Source organism: Aethalodelphis obliquidens, unplaced genomic scaffold, assembly GCF_003676395.1.
Source record: "Aethalodelphis obliquidens isolate GAN/ISIS:26980383/991018 unplaced genomic scaffold, ASM367639v1 scaffold65, whole genome shotgun sequence".
Classification (NCBI taxonomy): Eukaryota; Metazoa; Chordata; class Mammalia; order Artiodactyla; family Delphinidae; genus Aethalodelphis; species Aethalodelphis obliquidens.
In genome coordinates this window covers 10,315,758-10,341,058 of record NW_020838009.1, presented here as the reverse complement: position 1 = coordinate 10,341,058, position 25,301 = coordinate 10,315,758, and the positions used below count along the sequence as shown (strand labels likewise).

At 47.0% G+C, this 25,301-nt stretch overlaps 2 protein-coding genes across 7 annotated transcripts in view; one reads left to right on the top strand and one right to left on the bottom strand.

Moving 5' to 3' along the window:
* Positions 1-10,978, top strand: part of TICRR (TOPBP1 interacting checkpoint and replication regulator) — a 51,017-nt gene extending 40,039 nt beyond the window's left edge. Inside the window, exons 16-22 of one of the 2 annotated variants that reach the window (XM_027089087.1) lie at positions 1,529-1,619; positions 2,635-2,696; positions 4,107-4,241; positions 4,859-5,016; positions 6,798-8,970; positions 9,096-9,221; positions 10,094-10,978. In XM_027089087.1, the coding sequence (XP_026944888.1) occupies positions 1,529-1,619; positions 2,635-2,696; positions 4,107-4,241; positions 4,859-5,016; positions 6,798-8,970; positions 9,096-9,221; positions 10,094-10,206 (2,858 nt within the window). In that variant the 3' untranslated portion in view covers positions 10,207-10,978. Of the gene's footprint in view, positions 1-1,528; positions 1,620-2,634; positions 2,697-4,097; positions 4,242-4,858; positions 5,017-6,797; positions 8,971-9,095; positions 9,222-10,093 lie in introns of both variants that reach the window. The other variant, XM_027089086.1, reaches the window with a different exon arrangement.
* Positions 10,979-17,700: 6,722 nt separating this feature from the next.
* The window catches only part of KIF7 (kinesin family member 7), a 15,002-nt gene continuing 7,401 nt past the window's right edge, over positions 17,701-25,301 (bottom strand). Inside the window, exons 9-18 of one of the 5 annotated variants that reach the window (XM_027089088.1) lie at positions 25,073-25,225; positions 23,612-23,814; positions 22,330-22,527; positions 21,802-21,927; positions 21,432-21,608; positions 20,100-20,315; positions 19,190-19,396; positions 18,826-19,024; positions 18,594-18,740; positions 17,701-18,390 (exon numbers count right to left, since the gene is read on the bottom strand). In XM_027089088.1, coding sequence (XP_026944889.1) covers positions 18,017-18,390; positions 18,594-18,740; positions 18,826-19,024; positions 19,190-19,396; positions 20,100-20,315; positions 21,432-21,608; positions 21,802-21,927; positions 22,330-22,527; positions 23,612-23,814; positions 25,073-25,225 — 2,000 coding nt within the window. In that variant the 3' untranslated portion in view covers positions 17,701-18,016. Of the gene's footprint in view, positions 18,391-18,593; positions 18,741-18,825; positions 19,025-19,189; positions 19,397-20,099; positions 20,316-21,431; positions 21,609-21,801; positions 21,928-22,329; positions 22,528-23,611; positions 23,815-25,072; positions 25,226-25,301 lie in introns of those variants that run through there. The other 4 variants (XM_027089089.1, XM_027089090.1, XM_027089093.1 and 1 more) reach the window with 4 other exon arrangements.

Sequence of the window (25,301 nt, the reverse complement as noted above, 5' to 3'; positions counted from 1 at the left end):
CTTGTTTCTTGTCTCATATTTTTTGTTGACAACTGGACATTTTAAATAATGAGTCAACTCTGATGATCAGATTGCCACTGCTCCAGGGCAGGGTTTGTTGTTACCATTACTGCTTTTGTTTGTTTACTTTCCTGAACTAAGTCTTTTAAGTCTGTATTCTGTCATGTGTAGCCACTGAAGTCTCTGCTTGGTTAGCTTAGTGGTCAGCTAAGGGTTGGACAGAGATTTTCTTACATGCCCAGAACCAGTAAGTTTCCCAGCCTTTGCTGAGGGGCCCTATGTGTGCATTGGCTCATGTCTTCAATACTCAGCCAGACATTTTACAACTCTTTCTGTTTTCCAGAGCCTCAAGGTCAGCCAGAGGTGACAGCTAAGGGCCTTCTTGGGTCCATCCTGGGCATGCACACAGCCCTACCACACATGTACTTTTAGGGTCCCAGGAGTGTGTCAGAAGTCAGCAGAGTCCCTTAGGGACATCTCACTCCCCAGTTTTCCCATCTAAACTTTTGGTCAGCTTGTGGTTTGCCCCAAGTGTTATCACCACCTCAGGCAGCTGTGATGTTTACAGTTGCTGCTGATTGTTTTCAGTAAATGCTCCCTGGAAAAAAGTTGTTTGCATTGGATAAGTTCTGAGTCAGGTCAAATAAAGACAGGCCTTGTGAGTGGGATTTTCCAGGGAACCGCCAGACAGGCCAAATTGTTATCTGGAAATGGGGCTTTGGAGGAGCTTGGATCCCATTCTGTTCCATCCAGAGGCTCCTGGGCTGTTGGTTTTCACTGTAATTATGGGCTTTTGGTTCTCAAGGTTACCACAGGCCTAGGGAGAGGAGGTTGGGATTGGGGCAAGTTAAAGTTCCACAAAGCTTGCTATTCTTAATGAGATTCAGCTGCTTTTGTTGAATAAATACTCCCTGGATTGTTCCAAACTGGTTAATTGCCAGAGTTCTGGAAAAATTGATTTTGAACTTTTGCCAGTGTTCTCGTTCCTTTAATGGAGGAGAGTTTTTTTAAGAGGTCCTTACTCCACATTCCTGCTGACACATCACTCTTCTTTCTAGTCATTTTTATCTCCCTTAAAACCAGTCCTCCCATGAGTAGCTTGCATACCTACTCTATTGAGAAAACTTATGCCAGAGCATAAGTTAGATTTATCGTTATATTAAATATCTTATTGTATGACACATCAGCATTTTCACATGCTTTTATTTCATTTAATCATAAATACAAGAACCACCAAGTAGGTGCACAGATGTGTTAGCCCAAATAAATGAGAACTTTTCACTTTTTCAGGAATATTATCTTAAAATTTTATAATATTTTACATTGGCTTATTTATTATTAAACTCCAATAGTGTTGATAAATTGTTATATCATGTTAAATTGAGTCTTATGGTTAGACCTTGGTCCAAAAGACCATTAAGAGCCACTCCGGCTAAACATTAGACCATATTTAAGTTCAAACTGTTCCCTTTGCCTTGCCCTTCCTTCTTGATAAGATTATGTGAAATTTATCCTTTTTACATTTTAGGTTATCGCAAGCTGCTAACCAAGAGTGTGGCCGAGACTCCAGTACATAAGCAAATCTCCAGAAGGCTGCTTCATAGACAGATCAAGGGCAGGTAAATGACATCCTTGTCTATCTTTTTCATACACCTGCACAGCCCTCCTAATCTTATGGGCCATGTTTACCTTCTCATGACCTTTGTGATTCTAGTCTCAACTGTGTTGCTTATAACCAAAGAGCATTCTGTAGATTTTATGGGGGCTGGAGATCCATACAGAATGCACTCTTTGTGTCTCGCCTCTTTCACTTGGCATAATTATTGAGATTTATCCATGTTGCATATATCAGTAGTTCCATTTTATTGCTGAGTAGTATTCCATTTGAATGCATACTGCCTGATTTAAAAACCCATTCATGTGTTGACCTGGGGAAGGAGGGAGTCTCACTGCCAGGCAAGGCTGGAAGTCTGGGATCCCAACTTGGCCTGTGGTGGGACCACAGCTTGCCATGGCACTTGGAGTAGGGCAGTTCTGGTCTGAAAGTTTCTGTCTTGCTTGGCTGCCTCTTTCCTGGTTCTTTGGCTAGGAGAGCTAGCTATCCTTAGGGCAGTTTTCATCTGCACCTCTTGGTGTATCGGGGTTGTCAGGTTGTCGGGCGCCCAATCCAGGAGCTCCGGGGGCTCGCTGCCCTGTCTCTTCTCAGGTCCTAAAGTCCCAAGCCTCTTCTCTCCACCTTTGAGAGTCTTATGCTTCCTTTATATGTAATATCCAGGGTTCTTAGCTGTACATAACAGGGAGAATGGGGAGAAGTGCATCTACTCCTCCTTGTCAAGGCTCCATTTGGACATTATTTGTGTGTGGATTTTACACACGTGCATGTTTATCTACAGGGTAAATTGTAAGAAGTGAAATTTGTGGGTCAGAAGGTATACATATTTTTAACTTTATATTGTCAAACTGCTTTCCAAAAAAAAATATTCTTACCATTTCATTCTTGACAGTAATGTGTGAGAGTGCTTGCCAAAGACCACTTGTGGTCTTTGTTACCTTGTGAGGTGTGAACCTGTAGCTCTTTGACATGCGTCATTTATGAGTGGTGTTGAATAATCCTTGTACTTGCTGTTCCTCAAGGTCCTCTGATCCTGGTCCTGAAATTGACGTTGTTGAAGAGTCCCCGGAAAAAGGAGATGATGGTATTACCTCCTTTTGTTTTTTTTTTAGGGTTCTCAGTTTTTGTGTTTCCTCTACTTTCTGTGAAAGCTATTCTATACTGGTATTATCGCTCAGCATAGCCTAAGATACTTTACAGACATTATGACAGCTCTGGGCCCACAACGTATATCAGTACATATTTACTGGTGAATGGTCTTTTACATAGAATGTACTGAGAGTTTCTGGAGAAGAAATATTTTTACACAAAAGAAATGGGATTCAGGGTGAAAACTAAACTACTACGTTAATATAAAGTGCTGTGGCTTTTTTAAAATATATATATATATTTATTTGTTTATTTTGGCTGCACTGGGTCTTAGTTGCAGCATGCAGGATCTTTTAGTTGTGGCATGTGGACCCTTAGTTGCGGCATGCGTGCGGGGTCTAGTTCCCCGACCAGGGATTGAACTTGAGTCCCCCTGCATTAGGAGCGTGGAGTCTTACCTACTGGACTACCAGGGAAGTCCCCTGTGGCTTATTTTTAAAGTATACATGATGATGGGGCTTCCCTGGTGGTGCAGTGGTTGAGAGTCCGCCTGCCGATGCAGGGAACACGGGTTCGTGCCCCGGTCTGGGAAGATCCCATGTGCCACAGAGCGGCTAGGCCTGTGAGCCATGGTCGCTGAGCCTGTGCGTCCAGAGCCTGTGCTCACAACAGGAGAGGCCACAACAGTGAGAGGCCTGCGTACCACAAAAAAAAAAAGTATACATGATGAAGGAGGGGTTTCCAAAAACTAACTTCTTTAAATCAAGTAGTTTATGTTTATTGTAGAAAAATTAGAAAACACAGAGAAGCCAAGAATTTAGTTATCACTTGGTAATCCCACAAATTAGAAATAAGTCTGTTGAGGGAGGAGATATGGGGATATATGTACACATATAGCTGATTCACTTTGTTATACAGCAGAAACTAACACAGCATAGTAAAGCAATTATACTCCAATAAATATGTTTTAAAAAAGAGAAAGAAAAGAAATAACTATTAACATTTAGCTTTAATAATACTCTTACAGGTGTTGTTTCTATACAAATATGTGTAACATAAATATGAAAACTCATTTTTAAACTTTTTAACAACTCACACTATACAAACCTTTTTTCACTCTACATCATTCTTAAAGGTGGCAGGTTATGAAATTTCTGCAGATTATAGTGGGGGGGGTCAGGTTTTTTTGGTTTTTGTGGGGGTTTTTTGGGTTTTTTTGGTACTTTGTTGGGGCCACGTATCATATCCCTCTTAGCTTTGTCTCACTTCAGAGATCTCAAAGTCAACAGCTTGTCAATTTTCCATCTTGTACGTGGTGTTACATAAATCTTACCCATTTAATATGTGGGGAAGCGTCAAGCTTGCATTTCTTCTTGTCAGAACTAACTGTGATTAGTTCTTGTAGAAGTAAGTTTGAGACGAAGTCCTCGAATCAAGCAGTTGGCATTCAGCAGGAAAAATTCTGGTTCCTTCTACTCTGTGTCTCAACCAAAGTCTCGAAGTATACAACGAGTTCACTCATTCCAGCAAGTCAAGTCAGGTAACAGTGCTTGCCTACCTGTCTTCAGAGGTCCATGCAGATTTGGTGGGAAGTGTTGTTGGGAAAAGAATTAAGTTTGACGTTGGAGAAATAGAATAGGTATAAATGTTTGAGGTTCAGAGTGATGACCAGATGAACAATCCATGGCCACCGTTATCAGAGTCATCCGTTTAGATTCCTATGGCTGGCTGTCCACATTATCCTCGTGGGTAATTCATTCATTCAAGAGGAAATTACCTGTAATTTCTACCATATGTTCAGATCCTACAGAAAGGCATCTCCAGGTGGCAGGTGCTGTTTGTCCTTCATTCTTTTATCATTATTAGCTTGGATTATCAGATATGTCTTTTTATATTTGTCTTTGCAAATTAAATTATTTCAGTTGCCTACATCTCCTAACGCAGGGACTGGGCTTGATATGCAGTGTTAAAATTCAAGAAGGCAGCAATTATTGGACGGCTGTCATAATTAGGTGGGATCTGCCCCTATTTGCTCTAAAAGAATTATCATCTTTCTCATATGGACTGGCTGTTTTATGGGTATTTGGTGCGGGAGGCGGGTGGGGGGGCGCAGGAGTTGAGAAAGGATGAAATATTGTAACTGTTTTTGACTTGCAGACCAAAGAGAAAATTCTCCAATCCAAAGTATTCAGTCTCCCAAGAGGCTTCTTTTCGGGGCAGTGTCTGAGATGATCAGTCCCTCTGAGAAGGGTTCAGCTCGAATTAAAAGGCCTTCAGGAAACACATTGGATTCTGAAATACCTATAGCTTATCAGGTATAAAATTACGATGATGTTTCAGATAGTATAGTTTGGGGAGCATGTAGTCGTGGACAAGGAAAACCACTGAGTCCAGTAGGGAAGAGAAGATAATAACAGAGATTTGAGGTGGTTGGGGTTGACTTGAATGAACGATTATTGGGTGTATGGGGACTTAGGTAGCAGTTGGGCTGAGGCCAAGGTGGCAGGGAGGAGATAGAAAGATCTCGCCCTACTCTCTTGGCTTCATCTTCCATTTATATTGGACACTACGTATATATCCTTCTGAAATGTGCAGTAGCATTCATCTGTTTCTGTTAGATTGCCCACTCGATCCAGTCACCCATGTTAGAAACCTGGGAGTCATCCTGGACTTCCCCCTCTCCTCAGGCCTGGCTACTCAATTAGTCCTGCCCATTTTACTGACAAACTATCTCATACTCATTCCCTCTTCTCCATCCCTGCAGTTCCTGCCCTAGTTCAGTTCTGCCTGGAACACTTCAGTAGCCTCTTCTCTCTCAAATTCATCCTGTCCCCAGAGGTCAGAGGGACCTTTGTGACCCCAGTGGACGCTCCTCTGACCACATCACTTTGCTTGAAGCTCTATAGACTCTTCATCTGTTAAAGCAGGGTTTTCTAAGTTTTCCTAAAATGGAACCCTGTGTTCAAAGATAATAATCTTTGTTTGGAAACCCAAAAACTGCTTAGGATGGAGGAGGATATGGAGGGAACTGTGGGGAAGGGTTTGAAAACCACAGATCTATAGGACCATGTTCATTCTCCTCCGTGGACAGGCAAGGACCTCCATGATCTGATCCCTGCTCAGCCATCTCTGCTTCACACTCCACCTTTCCAGCAGCCTCAGATGCACACAACTGCTGTTTTTTGCTTTTGTGCCTTTGCTTACACTGTTTTCTATGCCTGAAGTTCCCTCTCCCCCACTTTCCCACCTTTTGTCTTCACTTGCTCACACCCATTCTTTTAAGACCTGACTCGCTATTCCTGTTCCCTCTTTCTCCCCTTTGCTGGGTTAGATAGCCAACCCTCCTGGTGCTCCCACATTGTTCCATGCGTGCCCCTGTCATTGCATTGGCCATACTATATATCTGTCTGTATCCCACATGAAATGCCAACTAGACCAGGACTCCCTTGAGATGATCAGGTAAGATTAAACAATAGGTGTTGGACCTCCTTACCTGTTGGAGTATTTAACTGCATTTTTGCAAGAAAGAAGGGAAGTTTTTTGCTGGAGAGTTTCCTTTCTGAGATGTTATCTTTGAGGCTGTGCCTTATATATCCATATATTCCATGTTCCACCTCATCCCCCCGGGCCTCCTCCCGCACACACATTGCCTAGCACATAGCAGGTACTTAAAAGCACATGTTGAATGCAGATCAACAGCAGGTGATGTGGCTCCGAAAGGTTACTTTAGGCAAAGATCAGAAATAGTTGTCTCATTGAAGAAGATAGCTGTGAGTAGTGGAGTGACAGAGTTAGAGTTAGAGGCAAAGCATGTTTTGGCTGTAGTATGCAAATTATTAAAACTATTTGTCTTAGGAGAAGAAACTAAGATTGGATACAGCGCTTGGTGCTAGAAAAAGTGGACATGTAAAATCTGGGTCATGTTTTGGAAGTGGAAACGTGTCACTATACGAAATCCAACTTAAGATCATTCCTTTGGCTGACTATATAAATCTTCCAAATTTGACTTTTTAATCATCTTAGACATTATTAAAACACTCTTCAGAGAATATGGGTTATGATGTTCAAGCACTGAAATAAGCATTTTTCTTTACAGACTCCTGAGAAGAATTGCTGGAAATCTCCAGTCTTTTCTAAAGCTACACCAAGAAAGTTCCCTCATACGCCACGAACTCCGTTGCGCACTCCTGAAAGGCTGCAAAAATCCCCTGCAGAAATGACCCCTGCCAAACAGGTCATTTTTAAGGAGTTCTTAAAAGACTCCTCACACGGCTGGCATTCGCCATCTCGACGAAAAGCCACTCCTCAGAAAGGACACTCCCTGGCAGAAGGTCACTCTCCTCTTGAAAAAATACTGAGAACTCCCCAAAGACAAGGTGGCCAGCCACCTAGATTTTTGCAGAATTCTGCTTGGCCACGTTTGGTGAATTCCAGTCCAGAAAGCACCTCCTGTCCGGCAGCCCTGGTTTCGTCAACTGCCCAGACCAGAAGTGAGTGTCTGACTCCCAGCAAGTACTCTCCTCGAATCTCTCTGAGGGCAGCAGCCTTGGGGGTCCGAAGACGAGCTGCCTTCGTGGGCACACCTCCAAGTCAGAAACGCCAACTCCTCCGTGGCTCCGGAGCATCTCAGGCAGAGAAGCTGGTGCAGCCATGGAATGATGCTGTCGGAACCCCAGAGAAACCAGGGAACACAGCTCTGACTTCTCCAAAGAAACCTGTTCCCTCTCCTTCATGTGGTATTTCCGAGAAGACTCCATTTGGGAATTTTTCTATAGAATCTCCTCCCTCTGGAGAACTGGATTGGCAGGAGGCCCAGAAATCACCCAGTGTAGCCACATCTCCCTCCTGTCCTGCTCCCTCGACTCCCCACAAAGCCTCACAGATAGCTAGATCTGACCTCCTACCGCCTCCACCCCCTTCTAAAATTGGGAAAAGGCATAAAAAGACTTCTAAAACAGAAAGAAACTTCCAGGAGGGCCAGCCTAACAGCTCTGCTGTTCTGAGAGTTGCCACAACTGATAACCCAGCTGCCATCACAGATGCTAGAAAGAACCAGAAGGAAGAGACCCTCTCTCCTCCATCTCCTCCTGAAAGACATAGTTACCCTGGGACTAGCTTTGGGAGTCACTGGCATACATCCTCTCCTTTGCTTATTGCAAGAGACTCGGAGTATCTCACTCTCCTGGATGAAGCTGCTGAGCACCATAGCAGTGATAACTTAAAAAGCAACGTTTCACCAGTGGAAGAAGGTGAGGGGTCAAGGATGGGTACTTATGAGAAGCCGTCTCTGTGTAACCCCGGGATTCCTCCCTCTTCTCCTTCCTCTGGGCCCAGCTCTCCCCTGACACCCTGCTACGACCTGCGCTGCACCGCAGACAGGAAGCAGCGCCAGGCTGCCGCACAACTAGAGAATCTGCAGGCATCAGCCTGGCCCTCCAGAGCCTCTGCCAGCCCACAGACCTATGAGGTTGAGCTGGAGATGCAAGCTTCTGGCCTTCCCAAGCTTCGAATTAAAAAGATAGACCCCAGCTGTCTGTCAGAAGCCGAGCCCCTGCGAAGGGAGGAGAGCTCTCTGGGAGAGGAGAGCTGCCTCCCTGGTCTCAGCGTGCCCAGGGCCAGCAAGTCCTCAGGCAAACCCGAAGCCACCTACCTGTCGCCCCCCTGCCTTCGCCCCTCGCACGGCACCCCCGGCAAGAGCGGGGGACAGACCTATATCTGCCAGTCCTGTACCCCCACCCGCTGCCCCTCTAGTACCCCCTCTCCATTTCAGACAGAAATCGGGGTTCCTTGGACACCATCCCCCAAGCACAGCGGGAAGACAACTCCTGACACAATTAAAGACTGGCCCCGCCGGAAGAGGGCAGTGGACTGCAGCCTCAGCTCCTCTGCTGGGAGGAGCGAGGTCGGTACAGACCTTCCTGGGGGCGTGTCGCTGCTGGAGCCGGAGGGGAAGGAGCGAGGGCTTGAACTCAGCATCACCAAGACCCCCATCTTGGGGGATTTTGAGCTCGAGGGGGTGTGTCAGCTGCCAGACCAGTCACCTCCCAGGGACAGTGAGCCTAAGGCTGAGGAAGCCTTCTCCTGGGGACAGTTTGGGTTGGGATCTCGGAAGAGACTCCTTTCTGCCAAGGAGGAGGCTGAGTGTCAAACCAAAAGAGTCTGTGACAAGCAGAGAGGAGACTCCCAAGTCAGTAAGAGTGAAGACAGGTCTCCAGGCACGGGTGTGCGACAGCTCCCCTCCATGGCAGGCGACGAGGTGTTTGTTTCAGGTGAGTTGGCTGCCGTGCAGCTCTGTCGGGTGTGTTGGCCAGGAGGCACTGTAGAGACGCCTACTGGGATGGCTGGGGCTTCCTTGTGAGGGCTGCGGGCTGTGCTGACCGTGCCGTTGCTGCAGGTGCCACCCCGCCTCCTGGCTGTGCCGTGCGGAGCTGCCTCTCTGCCAGCGGTCTGCAGGCGCTGACCCACTCTCCGCTGCTGTTCCACGGGAAGGCACCCTCCTCTCAGTGTAAAGACACCAGAGGTAATTTGTTGAAGGTCCTAAAGATGTTACCAGGATCAATCGTCTATCCTTTGGTTAGCTCTATCCCAAGCTAGCTCGGGGTTTTCAGGCACTTGCATCTTGCAGGAGTCGTAGGGACTGCCACAGTTTGGGATGGTTTTATCCCTGCAGTGTCATGTGCCCTTCCCAGAGAAATACCACTTTAGAACTTATGTGTATTTGAACCAAAAAACCCCTCAACATCCTACCAAATTACTTCAGCTTCTTGAAGACAGTGACAGAAGCTGGCACACAATCACGTCCTGCTCGTCTGTGGTCGCTGGTATCTGAGGGGAAAGCAGCACGAGTGGTAGGTGGTGTGTGCAGAGCCAGTCATTTCCCCTCGGGGGTTACCCGTGTTTCCATACATTCAGTCTGAGAACGGACTGGCTATTATAATCAGCCTTCAGACCCTAGGATTCCCCTCGACCCCACCTGGAAAGAACGGGATTCACCCTGTTAGCTGCACTGGTTAGAGAGGTTTCCTCCTTCTGCTAGAACTGCAGCGGGGTGCAGGAGGTGGGGCTCTTCAGTGGCTCTCTTTCCTCAAGACCATGATAGAAATCATGCAAAACCGCCACAGATCTGAGACAAAAAGAACTGCATGGTATCAAACTGAAGTGCCACAGGTATTCTGCGTTTTCACAATTACTTGTTGCTGTCAGCTCCGTGCTGACGGTAAGGGCAGAGGGCCTTGAAATAGTATAGGTAGCGTGTCTGTGGGATGAGAGAACCTACAAGCAATGCTGGTTTTAAGTCCATCTTAACGTGTAACCCTCTGCAGTTGAAGCCCATTTTCTTTTGTTCTGTTCTCAGTTACTTCCTGTATGCTAAGTCTTTCTGCCTTTTTCTAGATGAGGATGTGGATGTATTCTCCCCCACGGCAGAAGACTCTCCTTTCAGCCGAGCATTCTCCAGGAGACGTCCCATCAGCAGAACTTACACACGGAAGAAGCTGATTAGCTAGTCAGGATGGAACTGGTTGGGGGACTTATAACTACAAACACTACTGAGCCTGCCCAGAGCTACTGCACTTCTTAACAGAAGTGCTCTGACAGCAGTTTTCTCTGGACGTACAAGGAATTCCAGACATGTATTTTAAAAGAATTCTTAGTAATGTACCCAGAAACTCGGTTCATTTGAGCCAGGGCCCTACTGGTCTGCTCATCATATGTAATCCTCAGTTTGCTGCACAGAAACAGGAATAACCAAGGCTTAATGGAACTTAGGAAATTTAAAACATGAAGGTGAGGTCAGCCAGGTCCCCATGGGCATAAAGAAACTGGGGCCTGGTCCCAAGCCTCCTTTACCATGATCAGCTTTCAGATTCCCACGTGAATGCCTTCAACTTTTCAAATCCCCCTTGTGGAGTCTGTCCACCTCCAAGCCCAGCCCTAACCCACAATGCCTGCCCTACCTTAGTAAGGTGGTATAGCTGGTGGTGTAACTCAGAGGCAGCCTGGGAGTCAGGAACCAGACAAGGAACTGTTAAGATCAGGATCCCATTCCACCCCACCCCAGCTGTGACCATGGCAAGTTCAGACCACTCTGCTTCACTTACGAAATGGGAGAAGGACCCCTACACATCAGTCCCTCACAGAGCTGCTATAGGCCAGGAGCCCAAGACAGAGGCAGTGCCTGGAGGTGGAAGCAGCATCCACCAAACGGAAGACTGGCATGGGGGCAGAATAAATCTTTTGCATTCCCTGTGTAACAATAAAATCATCTCTAGCTACTTGGCATGCAGTGCATTTCTGTATAACATTCCAGCCTGAGGTTAAATGTGACCAGGGTCCAGCTCTAGTGGTTTCTGGAGCAGCCACATCTCAAGGTCTGCCCCGAGAGTCAGCTAGTCCCTGGCACAGTTCCCACCATTCACAGGGAGACTCACCTGAGTCGTGGATATGCCCAGAGCACCCCGTGGACCAGTTTGCTGTCAAGTCTTGGCCAGGAGCTTCGCTAACAGAGCTGATTCAACAGTCTCATGGTCTCTGAAAAACTTTCAAGCCTGTTGTGTTCCCAAACCTGAGTCTTACTATGATCTTGTAAATCAAACTCTAAGTGAAAACTCCCATTTCTCCCTTCAGAGGTTACTGTCATTTATTTTAAAATGGTTTTCGAAACTTGATACTACTAAGCTTTTCAGTCCCCTCCCCCCTGCAATATACATAAGACCATTTAAACCACAACCCTGTTGCCATTGACTGTTCTGTGACAAGCCTTGGCTGAACTTCAGAACCAACAGCACACACATCAGCGTGAGACCAGAATCATCCTTCTGAAACTCAAGCCAAAAGGTGGCAGAAGGAGAGAGACAAGATGGCAGAGTAGGACTTGAGCTCACCTCCTCTCACAAAAACACCAAAATCACAACTGACTGCTGAACAACCATCAACAAAAAAGACTTGAACCTACCAAACAAGATATTCTACACCCAAAGACCAAGAAGAAGCCACAACAAGACAGGAGGAGGGGCACATTAGTGATATAATCAAATCCCATACCTGTGGAGTTTCTCCCACATGAGTGAAAGTTCTGAGCCCCACATCAGGCTCCCCAGCCTGGGGTTCTGGCATTGGGAGGAGGAGCCCCCAGAGCATTTGGCTTTGATGGCCAGCTAGACTTGAGTACAGGAGCTCCACAGGACTGGGGGAAACAGGGACTCCATTCTTAGCACACAAAATGTTCACAAGCACTGGGGCCCAGGACAAAGCAGTAACTCCATTACAGCTTGGACCAGACCTACCTGTGGCTCTTAGAGGATCTCCTGGGGAGGTGGGGGTCAGCTGTGGCCCATTGTGGGGACAACGACACTAGTGGTGGATGCCCCAGGCAACACTCATTGGTGTGAGCTCTCCCAGAGGTTGCCATTTGGCCATCAAGACCTGGCCCTGCCCTGCCCAACAGCTTGCAGGCTCCAGTGCTGGGATGCCTCAGGCCAAACAACCAATAGGGTGGGAACACAGCCCCACTCATCAGCAAACAGGCTGCCTAAAGTCATCCAGAGCCAATAGCCTATAAACACCCTTTGACATGGCTCTGCCCACCTGAGGGACAAGACCCAGCTCCACTCACCAGTGGGCAGGCACCAGTCCCTCCCACCAGGAAGCCTGCACAAGACTCTTAGACCAACCTCACCCACCAGCAGGTAGGTACCAGTACCAAGTATTAAAATCCTGCAGCCTGAGAAACGGAGACCACAGACAAAGTTAGACAAAATGAGACGGCACAGAAATATGTTCCAGACAAAGGAACAAGATGAAACCACAGAAGAACAACTAAGTGAAGTGGAGATAGGCAATCACCCTGAAAAAGAATTCCAAGTAATGATAGTAAAGGTAACAAGATCTCAGGAAAAGAATGGAGGCACAATAGTGAAAGGATACAAGAAATGTTTAATAAAGAGCTAGAAACTTTAAAAAACAGAGATGAACAATAACTGAAACGAAAAATACACTAGAAGGAATCAATAACAGAATGAGACAGAAGAACGAATAAGTGAGCTGGAAGACAGATTAGTGGAAATTACTGCTGTGAAAGAGAATAAAGAAAGAAGAATGAAAAGAAATGAGGACAGTCTCAGAGCCTGGGACAACATTAAATGCACCAACATTTGCAGTATAGTGGTCCCAGAAGAAGAGAAAAGGGGTCTGAGAAAATATTTGCAGAGATAATAGCCGAAAACTTCCCTAACTTGGGAAAGGAAACACTCAAGTCCAGGAAGCACAGACAGTCCCATACAGGATAAACCCAGGCAGGAACACGCTGAGACACATATTAATCAAACTGACATAAATGAAAAACAGAAAATATTAAAAGCAACAAGAGAAAAGCAACAAATAACATGCAAGGGAGTTTCAGCTGATTTTTCAGCAGAAACTCTGCAGGCCACAAGGAAGTGGCATAATTTATTTAAAGTGATGAAAGGGAAAAACCTACAACCAAGAATACTCTAACTCTACCCAGCAAGGCTCTCGTTCAGATTTGACGGAGAAATGAAAAGCTTTACAGACAAGCAAAAGCTAACAGAATTCAGCACCACCAAACCAGCTTTACAACAAATGCTAAAGGAACTTACTGAGGCAGAAAAGAAGGCCACAACTAGAAACAAGAAAATTACAAATGGGAAAGCTCACCAGTAAAGACAAATATACTGAAAAGGTAGAAAATCATCCACACACAAATATGATATCAAAACCATCACTGTGAGGAGAATATAAATGCAGGATATTGGAAAAGCATTTGAAATTAAGAGACCAGCAACTAAAAACAATCTTATATATATATAGACCGCTATATCAAAACCTCACAGTAACCGCAAACCAAAAATCTACAATAGATACACAGACAAAAAGAAAAAGCAATCCAAACACAACACTAAAGATAGTCATCAAATCACAAGAGAACAAAAGAGGAAGGGAAGAAAAAAGACCTACAAAAACAAATCCAAAACATGATGGCAATAAGAACATACATATTGATAATTTCCTTAAATGTAAATGGATTAAATGAGCCAACCAAAAGGCATAGACTGGCTGAATGGATACAAAAACAAGACCCATATATATGCTGTCTACAAGAGACCCACTTCAGATCTAGGGACAGATAAAGACTGAAAGTGAGGGGATGGAAAAAGGTATTCCATACAAATGGAAATCAAAAGAAAGCTGGAGTAGCAATACTCAGACAAAATAGACTTTAAAATAAATACTGTTACAAGAGACAAAGAAGGACACTACATAATGATCAAGGGATCAATCCAAGAAGATATAACAATTATAAATATATAGGCCTAAAAATAGAAGCACCTCAACATATAAGGCAAATGCTAACAGCCATAAAAGGAGGAATTGACATTAACTCAACAGTAGTGGGGGACTTTAACACACCATTTACATCAATGGACATTATCACCCAGACAGAAAATTAGTAAGGAAACAGGCCTTAAAGGACACGTTAGACCTGATGGGCTTAATTGATATTTACAGAACATTCCATCTGGAAGCAGAATACACATTCTTCTCAAGTATGCATGGAACATTCTCCAGGATAGATCATATGCTGGGCCACAAAGCAAGCCTCCATAAATTTAAGAAAATTGAAATCGTATCAAGCATCTTCTCCAACCACAACACTGAGATTAGAAATCAATTACAGGAAAAAAAAAACCTGTAAAAAAGTGAAAACATATGGAGCTAAACAATATGTTACTAAACGACCAATGGATCACTGAAGAAATCAAAGAGGAAATCAAAAAATACTTAGAGACAAATGACAACAAAAACACGATGATCAAAAACCTATGGGACACAGCAAAAACAGTTCTAAGAGAGAAGTTTATAGCAATGCTATCTTACCTCAGGAAACAAAAAATTCTCAAACAACCCAACCTTATACCTAAAGCAACTAGAGAAAGAAGAACAAGTAAAACCCAAAGTTAGTAAAAGGAAAGAAATCATAACAATCAGAGCAGAAATAAATGAAATAGAAACAAAGAAAACAATAGAAAAGATCAATAAAACTAAAAGTTCATTCTTTGAAAAGACAGGCAAAATTGATAAAACTTTAGCCAGACTCATCAGAAAAAAAAGGGAGAGGGTTCAAATCAATAAAATTAGAAACGAAAAAGAAGTTACAACTGACACCACTGAAATACAAAGGACCATAAGAGACTACTACAAGCAACTATATGCCAATTAAATGGACACTCTAGAAGAAATGGACAACTTCTTAGAAAGGTACAACCTTCTAAGACTGAACCAGGAATAAATAGAAAATATAAACAGACCAGTCACAAGTACTGAAATTGAAACTGTGATTTAAAAACTTCCAACAAACAAAAGTCCAGGACCAGATGGTTTCACAGGTGAATTCTATCAAACATTTAAAGAAGAGTTAACACCTATCCTTCTGAAACTATTCCAAAAAACTGCAGAGGAAGGAACACTCCCAAACTCATTCTATATGGCCACCATCACCCTGATACCAAAACCAGACAAAGATACCACAAAAAAAGAAAATTACAGGCCAATATCACTGATGATAAAAAAAAATCCTCAACAAAATACTAGCAAACAGAATCCAACAATACATTAAAAGGATGATACACCATTATCAAGTAAGATATATCCCAGGGATGCAAGGACTTTTCCATATCTGCAAATCACTCAGTGTGATACACCACATGAACAAACTGAAGAATAAAACCCATATGATCATCTCAGTAGATGTAGAAAAAGCTTTTGACAAAATTCAACACCCATTTATGATAAAAAAAACTCTCCAGAAAGTGGGCCTAGAGGGAACTTATCCCAACATAATAAAGAATTAAAATATGACATATGAGAGACACACAGCTAACATCATTCTCAATGGTGAAAAGCTGAAAGCATTTCCACTAAGATCAGGAACAAGACAAGGATGTCCACTCTTGCCACTTTTATTCAACATAGCTTTGGAAGTCCTAGCCTCAGCAATCAGAGAAAAAAAAGAAATAAAAGGAACCCAAATTGGAAAAGAACTAAAACTGTCACTGTTTGCAGATGACATGATACTATACATAGAAAATCCTAAAGATACTGCCAGAAAACTACTAGAGCTCATCAATGAATTCAGTAAGGTTGCAGGATACAAAATTAATGCACAGAAATCTCTTGCATTCCTATACACTAACAATGAAAGATCAGAAAGGGAAATTAAGGAAACAATCCCATTCACCATTGCAACAAAAAGAATAAAATACCCAGGAATAAACCTACCTAAGGAGGCAAAAGACCTGTACTCTGAAAACTATAAGATGCTGATGAAAGAAATTGAAGATGACACAAACAGTTGGAAAGATATACCATGTTCTTGGATTGGAAGAATCAACACTGTCAAAATGACTATACTACCCAAGGCAATCTACAGATTCAGTGCAATCCCTATCAAATTACCTATGGCATTTTTCAAAGAACTAGAACAAAAATTTTTTTAATTTGTATGGAAACACAAAAGACCCCAAATAGCCATAGCAATCCTGAAAAACAGAGATGGAGGAATCAGGCACTTTGACTTCAGACTATACTACAAAGCTACAGTAATCAAAACAGTATGGTCCTAGCACAAAAACACACACATACATCAATGGAACAGGATAGAAAACCCCAAAATAAACCCATGCACCTATGGTCAATTAATCTACAACAAATGAGGAAAGGACATACAATGTAGAAAAGACAGTCTCTTCAGTAAGTGGTGCTGGGAAAACTGGACAGATACACACATTAATAAAAGAATGAAACTAGAACATTCTCTAACACCATACACAAAAATAAACTCAAAATGGATTAAAGACCTAAATGTAAGATTGGATACTATAAAACTCTTAGAGGAAAACATAGGCAGAACACTCTTTGACGTAAGTCACAGCAATATCTTTTTGGATCCACCTCCCAGAGTAATGAAAATAAAAATAAACAAATGGGACCTAATTAAACTTAAAAGCTTTTGCACAGCAAAGGAAACCATAAACAAAATGAAAAGACAGCCCACAGAATGGGAGAAAATATTTGCAAACAAAGTGACCACCAACGGATTAATCTCTAAAATATACTAACAGCTCATGCAGCTCTATATAAAAAAAAAAAAAATCCAATCAAAGAATGGGCAGAACAGCTAAATAGACATTTCTTCAAAGAAGACATACAGATGGCCAAAACGCACATGAAAAGATGTTCAGAGAAATAAAAATCAAAACTACAATGAGGTATCACCTCACACCAGTCAGAATGGCTATCATCAAAAAGTCTACAAACAATAAATGCTGGAGAGGGTGTGGAGAAAAGGGAACCCTCCTACAGTGTTGGTGGGAATATAAATTGACACAACCATTATAGAGGTTCCTTAAACAACTAAAAATAGAGCTACCATATGATCCAGCAATCCCACTCCTAGGCATATATCCGGAGAAAACCATAATTTGAAAAGATACATGCACCACAATGTTCATTGCAGCACTGTTTACAATAGCCAAGACATGGAAGCAACCTAAATGTCCATCGATAGAGGAATGGATAAAGACATGGTACATATATATGATGGAATATTACTCAGCCATAAAAAAATGAAATAATGCCACTTGCAGCAACATGGATGGGCCTAGAGATTATCATACTAAGTGAAGTAAGTCAGACAAAGACAAATATCATATGATATCACTTATATGTGGAATCTAAAAAAATGATACAAATGAACTTATTTACAAAACAGAAACAGACTCACAGACTTTGAAAACAAATTTACAGTTACCAAAGGGAAAAGGTAAGGGGAGGGATAAATTAGGAGTTTGGGATTAACATATACACACTACTATATATAACACAGATAATCAACAAGGACCTACTATATAGCACAGGAAACTCTACTCAATAATTGGTAATAACCTATATGGGAAAAGAATCTGAAGAAGAATGGATATATGTATAACTGAATCACTTTGCTGGACACCTGAAATTAACACAACACTGTAAATCACCTATACTCTAATATGAAATAAAAATTTTTTAAAAAGCCAGAAGGTAGCAATTGGGTATTGCAGCTTAAAGGAAATGAATGGTAGGAATCTGCATCTTTTTTAAACAGTTCTGGGCTGTGGCCCAAATTTGTTGACTCCAATTAGAAAAATCAGGACCTGATTTAGAGTTTGAGGTAAAGACTCCTTCACAGAAGGGAGCATTGACATCACAACTTTCAGCAGGCTCCAAATCTCCCTCCAAGCCCAGCTCTGCCCCAAGAGCCTACAGGGGGTTTTTTCTGACATCAATCATCCCTGGGCTGGTCCTTCGCAGTTCCCGCCGGGGCTTGGGCAAGGGCCCGAGGTTCCGGGGCAGACCCATCTCACCCACAGGTAGCATCCGCCCCACCAAGGGTTCAGCGGCCTCCCGCTGCCGTAGCTCCTCAGGGGAACCCTGCTCCTCGCTGCACAGGCTCGAGCGTTTCCATGTCAATGGTAACGGGGCATGTACCAAGTCCCGCATCTCCTCACGGGGGCGGGGCACACCCTCAGTGACGGGGGGCTGCCACAGAGGCTCAGGTGCCGGGTGGGGCTCATCTTCACTTCCAGGGGCTTGTCTGTTCTCCGGACACAGGGTCCTCTTCTCCCCACCTGTCACTGGGAATAACAACATCCTTGTCAGAAATGGAGTAGCAGCACCTTCCTGAAGTCCTAGCTTTCCAATGCCCCAGTGCAATAAGCAACATGTGAAATGACCCAAGAGCTGAAGTTAGAGTGGTTTCTAAGCTTTCTCCAAAACAAAGAAAACCTGACGTCAGGGCAAGGCATTGGCCAGCTTGGTGACAGCACATAACAATTACCCCTGCTCTGGCCCGCAGCACTCAGACTACTGAGCTTCTGTTTCAGTTCCTGGTTGATCCACATGTGGCGGCCCAGCTCCTTCTCCAGAGCCTGAATTCTGGTCTCATACTGCCTCTTGCTGTCTGCTAACCCTTCACCAACGTGGTCTGGAGGGAAAAGGCAGAAACAGGTGGCAAGGGGCTATGGGCAGGCAGCAGTCACCACGGCCTTTGGGGCAGGCCTGGGCCTCACCTCGACTCTGCTGGAGGAGGAGCTGGATATTCTGCTCATGCTCCTTCTGCTGCAGGGTCAGCTGGCGGTCCATCTCCAGGCGCTGCCGCTCTAGAGCCACCTCCAGCCAATAGACCAGCCTCTGCTGCTCCTCCAGCTGCATCTCCAGCTCCGAGAAGGCAATCTGCTGCTGGTGCTGCTCCTCTCGGAGCGTCACCACCTGTCCCAAGGCCCAGCCAGGCTCAGCCCCAGTGCCGGCTCCCTTCACCCAGGGGATCCTCAACCAGGGGCAGCACGTATTTGGCCAACTAGCCACCAACATCATCAACCTTCTCCCACTGAGTTCCAAGAGGAGGAGTCAGGGGCTCGTGGGCCAGTGACCCACCTTGTCAAAGTACTTGCAGAGTAGGGCTCTGGTCTCCGAGGATGAGAGGTAGCTGAGCTTGGCCATGAGGTTCATCTCGCACTGGGACAGCAAGGAGGCCGAGGCCCGCAGCACCCGCTGGCGGCACGTGATGGCCTCGTTCTTGTACTCGATGGCAGCGTCCAGGGCCTCGATGGCCTCGTCCAGCTGGAACAGCGTCCGCTCCTCCTGCGGGGACATGGGACGTGTGGAGGTGGAGCGCTGGCTTCCTGCTCCACGGAACGCCCGCTCCCTGAACAGGTCCCGGGCAGGCTTGCAACAGTCACACGCAGCCATGACTCAGCCCGTACGTGTCCCCTCGTCCTAGCGCAGAGTCAGCACATGGAGAGAGGGGCCCCTGGCCACTACAGCAGGAACAGGGACACTTCCATCTCAGCCTCAGCCCGGGGGGGTACAGGAGGCTGGGGCTCGCCAAGAGGCTGCCCTCTGGAGCACATGGCCTCTGGCGTGACCTGCACTCGGGAGACCCTGCACTGAAGGGAAGGCGTGCTGGGACCACAGAGGCACCCAGGATCTGCTGAAGTCCGCTGCTCTTAACATGGGCTTTCTCTGCTGTCAGGAGGGCAAACCTGTGTGGCTGAGGTGTGCTGACATGGTCCCAACTCTCATCCCACATTAGGGAGTTGAGAGGTGTGAGCTCGTGATACATACACGAGGTCAACGTGCCGCAGGACGTGGAACGAGTCCAGAGTCCAGCTGGGCGGGACCGAGGGCAGCCAGGCCCCAGCCGTGTGTCCCAGACATGGGGGCTGGAGCGGTGGGGGGGAGGGCCAGTTCTGTGCGTTCTTGGTGGGCTAACACCCGGGAGGAACGCAGCAAGGCCCGCAACCCAGCGTGGAGCAGGCAGCCAGGGCCAGCCCGCAGGGCGCACCTCAGGCGACAGCAGGCTGCCCTGCCTCAGCTTGCCGTCAATCTCCAGCCGCTGCTTCAGCAGCGCGTCCTTCTCCTGGCGCAGGGCGTCGATCTCCCCACGGATCTGCTGCTGGCTCTGGGCGCTGCCCTGCCGCAGCTGCCCGCTCTTCTCGGAGAGCTCCTTCTCCAGGTGCTCCAGCCGGCTGGACACACGCACAATGTCCTCGTTGAGGGCCTGTGGGCAGCACAGCTAGTGATTAGGGAAGAAGCAGGCCCCATCCTCCCCAGGGCGACAGGGATGGCCCAGCCCCACCACAGGATGCTGAGGAGTGCTGCTCCGCGGGAGGCCTGACTCTCAGCTCTGCATAAGCCGGGGAGTGGGCACCTATGGGACCCGAGCCTCTGAAGAGGGGCCCCCAGAGACGGCCTGGAAGGAGGATACAGACAAGCTGAGGAAAGGGCAGTTCTGACAAGGAGGGAACAACCCGGGCAGAAACAGAGCGGGATGGTGGTGGCCTGTTACGGCGATGACGTGACTCCAGCTTGCGATGGGAATTATGGGAAATCAGTGGCCAAATCCCAAAGGCCCTTCTGGAAACCTGATGTGGGAGGAAGTAAGGGCTCTAGTGGCCGAGGGAAGTTCCAGATAATCCAGCTGAATCCTCTTGGACTCCATGAGGGCAGAAGTGAGTCTGGAACCCTGTGGGCATCTAGCCTGAGCACCCGCTCCTGGAACAGGCTCTGGGCTTTGTGTGTGACATACGCCTTCTCTGATCCTCATGACCACACTGTGATTCCATCTGACAGAGGAGGAAGGTATGGCTCAGAAGCTTCCTGCTCAAGAGGAGGCAATGAAGCCTAGCAGAGCTGGGTGGGGCCAGGTTCATCTGCCTCCAGTGCCAGTGAAGGCTCTTCCACTCCGGCCATACCACCTCTCCATACCTGTGGTTCCCTGTTCTGCCTGCACAGTCCAGAGCAGGTGGTTAATGAGGTAAAATGAATTGTGGGATAGATACTTGGAGAGGTTCTTCTATCCACACAGCAGCACCTGCATCACAGACACCCTAAAGCCCTAGAATTCTTGAGAGATCCATAGGATATAGCCTGACCTGGCTGGAACTTACCTGGCAGGGACATCACCTAGAAGAACCACACCTGTCTAGAACTCACCTGGCAGTGTTATCAAATGGAGAGATCTCACTTGGAAGGACCTCACCTGATGGAATCTCACCTGGCAGGACCTCACCCGGCAGAAACTCAACTGGCAGGCTCTCGCCTTGCTGGACTTCACCTGGCAGGGCCTCCCATGGCAGGGCCTCATCGGGTAGGGCCTCACCTGGCAGGACCTCACCTGGCTGGACCGCAGGCGCTTGCTCTCCAGCCCCGTCTTCTCCTGCATCAGGGCCTCCTTCTTGGCCAGGATGGCCTCCCGCTTGTGGAGCTCCTCCCCTAGCTCCTCCAGCGCCCGCCGCTGCTGTAGGACCTTCTCCATCTCCTGGTCCAGCCACTTCTTCTGCTCTTCAATCTTCTGAGGGACAGTGGAGGCGGGGAGGGAACTCAGCTTTCACCTCTGGCTGCGTGGGTGGTGCAGGCGGCCACCCAGGTCAGGTGGGGAGAATGGTTTACCCACCATCTGACCCCCCGGGGACTCTAGCAACTGGCCAGGCTGCCCAGCCAGGCTGTGGGTGCCCCTGGGGGTGCAGGCTCAGCCCAGGCCCCACCTGCTGCTGCTCCAGGCTGACAACAGAGCCGTTGCTGCCGCTGCGCCGCTTCCTCTGAAATGCCGCAATCTCTTCTGTCTTGATCTTCAGGATCTTTTGCTGCTGCTCGTGCTTCAGCTCCAGCTCCTGGGGATGTGCAGGGTGAGAAGCTCAGTGGGCAGGGCCGTGAGTGGTACCCGCATCCTCCCAGAGCCGGTGATCCCCCAAGCCCAAAGGAGTGCCTACCCTGCTCCCAAGACAGCCCTGTGCAGCAACCCCCAGCCTCGCCACCCCCAAGTCTCGCTGGGGACCCGCAAACAGAAGCAAACATTTGCAAGATGCCAGTCCCCTTATATAATTCATCCTACTGAATTCTCACCCTAGCCCTGAGTTTCCCATAACTCTCCTCATTTTCAAGTAAAAAATCAAACTCAGGGAAGCCAAGTGAGCCGCTTTATAAGGTCACGTGGCTGTAAGTGCTCCCCTGGCTGTGTGCCCCACCTGGCCTCCTGGCTGGGACACAGGCACCCCACCGCCCAAGCGCCTGACCTTGACACGGTGCTGCCGCTTGTTCATCTCTGTCTCCAGGCGCCGCTTCTGCTCTGTCTCCTCACGAAGCCGCCTTTGCAGCTGCCCCTGCTGCTGCCGCATGAGCTGCACATTCCTCTCCAGCTCCTGCAGCCGCTTCTCGCTCTGGGCCGACAGCGACACCAGCCGCTCTGTCACCTGTTTCTTCTCTTTCAGCACCTGGGACCAACACAGCCTCTGCTGGGCCACGCGTGGGGGCTGCCGAGAGCCTGGCATGGTGCCGGGCACTCAACAAGGGCAGGCAGGACAGAAGAACGGCACATAGAGGGACAGACAGAAGGGAAAACAGGCAGATGGATGACGAACTAATTAAAATATCAAAATTATAAGAATGTCAAGCTACTACGATGCTTATTACGTACTAAGCGCTACATCAAGTGCTCTCAGTATACTAAATGATCCTAACAATCTGATGAAAAGGTTTTAAAGGTTTCCTACTTAACAGATTAGGAAACTGAGGCACAGAGAGGCTAGGAAACTTGACCAAAGACACAAAGCTAGTAAATGGCAGAGCTGGGATTCAAACCCAAACAAAGAGCACAGGCTCCAGAACCTGTGCTCTTAATCACTCTACTGTATGGTCTCTTGGACACCTGAACTGAGAAAAGAAGGAATGAATAATGGATGGACAGCTGCAAAGAATGGATGGCAGGGTGGGTGGACAGACAGATGATGGGATCATATAAAGGTACAAAACAGGATGGACAGATAATGCAAGGGTCCATCAAGGGGAATAGAAAGACAAATGAATAGACACATAAACGGACAGTTAGTCATACCAACTGATAAAAGGACAATCGGATGGATGGATTAGATAGACACATGGACTGATGGGTGGATGGACAGAGGGATGATGGTTTGGAGAGGCGGGTAAATGGAGAACTGGAAGGGTAGACAGATGGAGGGAGGCGGGAGGAGCTGCAGGAGAGAAGGCTGGTTTCTCCCGATGCCCACCCCTCACCCTCACTGGTCTCCTAGATGGTCTTCGGGCAGGCCCCACCTCCCTGCCTCTGCTGTGTTTAAACCTGAGCCGACTCCCAGCACCGCCAGCTTCTACCTAATGCCAGCCTCACCCTGAGAGACCAGGAGGGCGTTAGTGCCACCAGCCGGGGCTGGGGCACGAGGGCCTGAGCACCCACAGGTTCCACAGTGAGCTTGGGCTCCAGGGCTCACATGTCTTGATCCCAGAACCCCAGCCTGGGAGGCAGCAACCACCACCCCCAGGGTCCGGACAGGTCAGTACCTGCACTTGGCTCTGAGCGGCAGCAACCCTCTTGCGGAACTCCTGGAGCTGCGAACACTCGCTGGCGTCCTGGGGCTCCTTGCCCTCAAGCTCCCGCAGCTGCCTCTGGCCTTCACTCAGCTCAGTCCGCACCCGCTCTGCCTCCTGCTCCAGCTCCCGGATGCGCTGGCTGTGCTGGCGGTTCAGGGCCTGGGCCGCCTTCCCTGGAAGAAAAGGCGAGGGTCGTGTCAGCACAGCCCCTCTGCCTGAAGAGCATTGTAGTTCATTCCCCCGGGAGCTTTTCCAGACCTCTGTCAGCCCTGGACACCTACATGGATTTTGCCACAACTCTGTACCCCTAGAACTGTGGTTTACTTAATATTTTTCTTTAAATTGACACATTTTTTAAATTAGCCTTATCCATAGCAGTGACCCAGGGAAAATACAGGTTTACTTGTTTTACTTTTAACTAACACATGCTAAAGTAAATATGTAACTTGAGCCTGCATACAACTAAGCCTCTAGAACTAACTTCCATTTGTAGGGAATATGGAGGACAGAGGGACAAGCTAAATGACACCACAGGAAGCTAATAGACAAAACCCAGAACATTTGGAGTTTGGAACATTCTATAGGATGACTGTGTAAAGGTGAGAGAAGGGAGATTTCAGAGAACTAACGTGCAAATATAATGTGTGGACAAGCCCGGAGCTGCACACAGACACTGCTGTAGAGCTGCTTCTGCTCTGGGCATTGAAAGGGCATGAGTTCTGTTAGATGTGCTAATGGCATTTTGGTTAAAATGTTGAAAAAGAGGCATACTGAAAGGTGTAGGGATGAAATGACATGTTGTCCTGGATTTGCTTCAAAATATTTCAGCAAAGAAAAAAGGGAGAGATAAAACAAATGCGAGCAAAGCTTGGAAATGCTAAATCTGGTGATAGGGACTCTCATATGTCTATTTGAAATTGTTCCCAGTGCATTTTGGAATAAATAAAATTATAACTATTAAAATTAAAAAGCTCAACTAGTCACCACCAAAAATCATCCCCTGCTCGTTCACCAGTATCACCAGTAGTAGACGTAGATGATCTGGGGACGCTGTTTGCTCCCAAGGACCAGGAGATTCTGTGCCCAGTGTGGTGCCTGACACACAGCAATTGATAATAATATTGGGTTGGCCAAAAAGTTCGTTTGAAAACCCGAACGAACTTTTCAGCCAACCCAATAATAAGAACTAATGCTTCCTGAAAGCCAGCCTAAGCACTTCACTTGAATTAGCTCATTTCAACAACCTATAAAGCAGGTTCAGTTACTATCTCCATTTCAGAGAGGAGAAAACTGAAGCACAGAGGCATTATCCTACCTGCTCAAGGTCACATATCTGGAAGAAACTGAGCTGGTTTACCAAACCTATGCCACCTGGACCCCGCTCCTAACCACCCTCAGGTGGGAGGCCAGCCCAAAAACCCTCCCCCTCACCTGTGCGGACCAGCTCGCCTATGAGCTCCTCCTTCATGCGGATGTTGATGGCCAGCTCACGGATCTTCTGCTGGGCTTGGGCCAGCCGCCACTCAGAGGCCATGGCAGTGGGGGCCTGGTGGGGCCGAACCAGGGCCTGGCTCCCACCAACCACTGTAATAGGCTGACTGTCAGGGCCGCTGTCCCAGCTAACAGTGGGGGGGAGGGGAGGGGGAGGGGAGGGGACTTC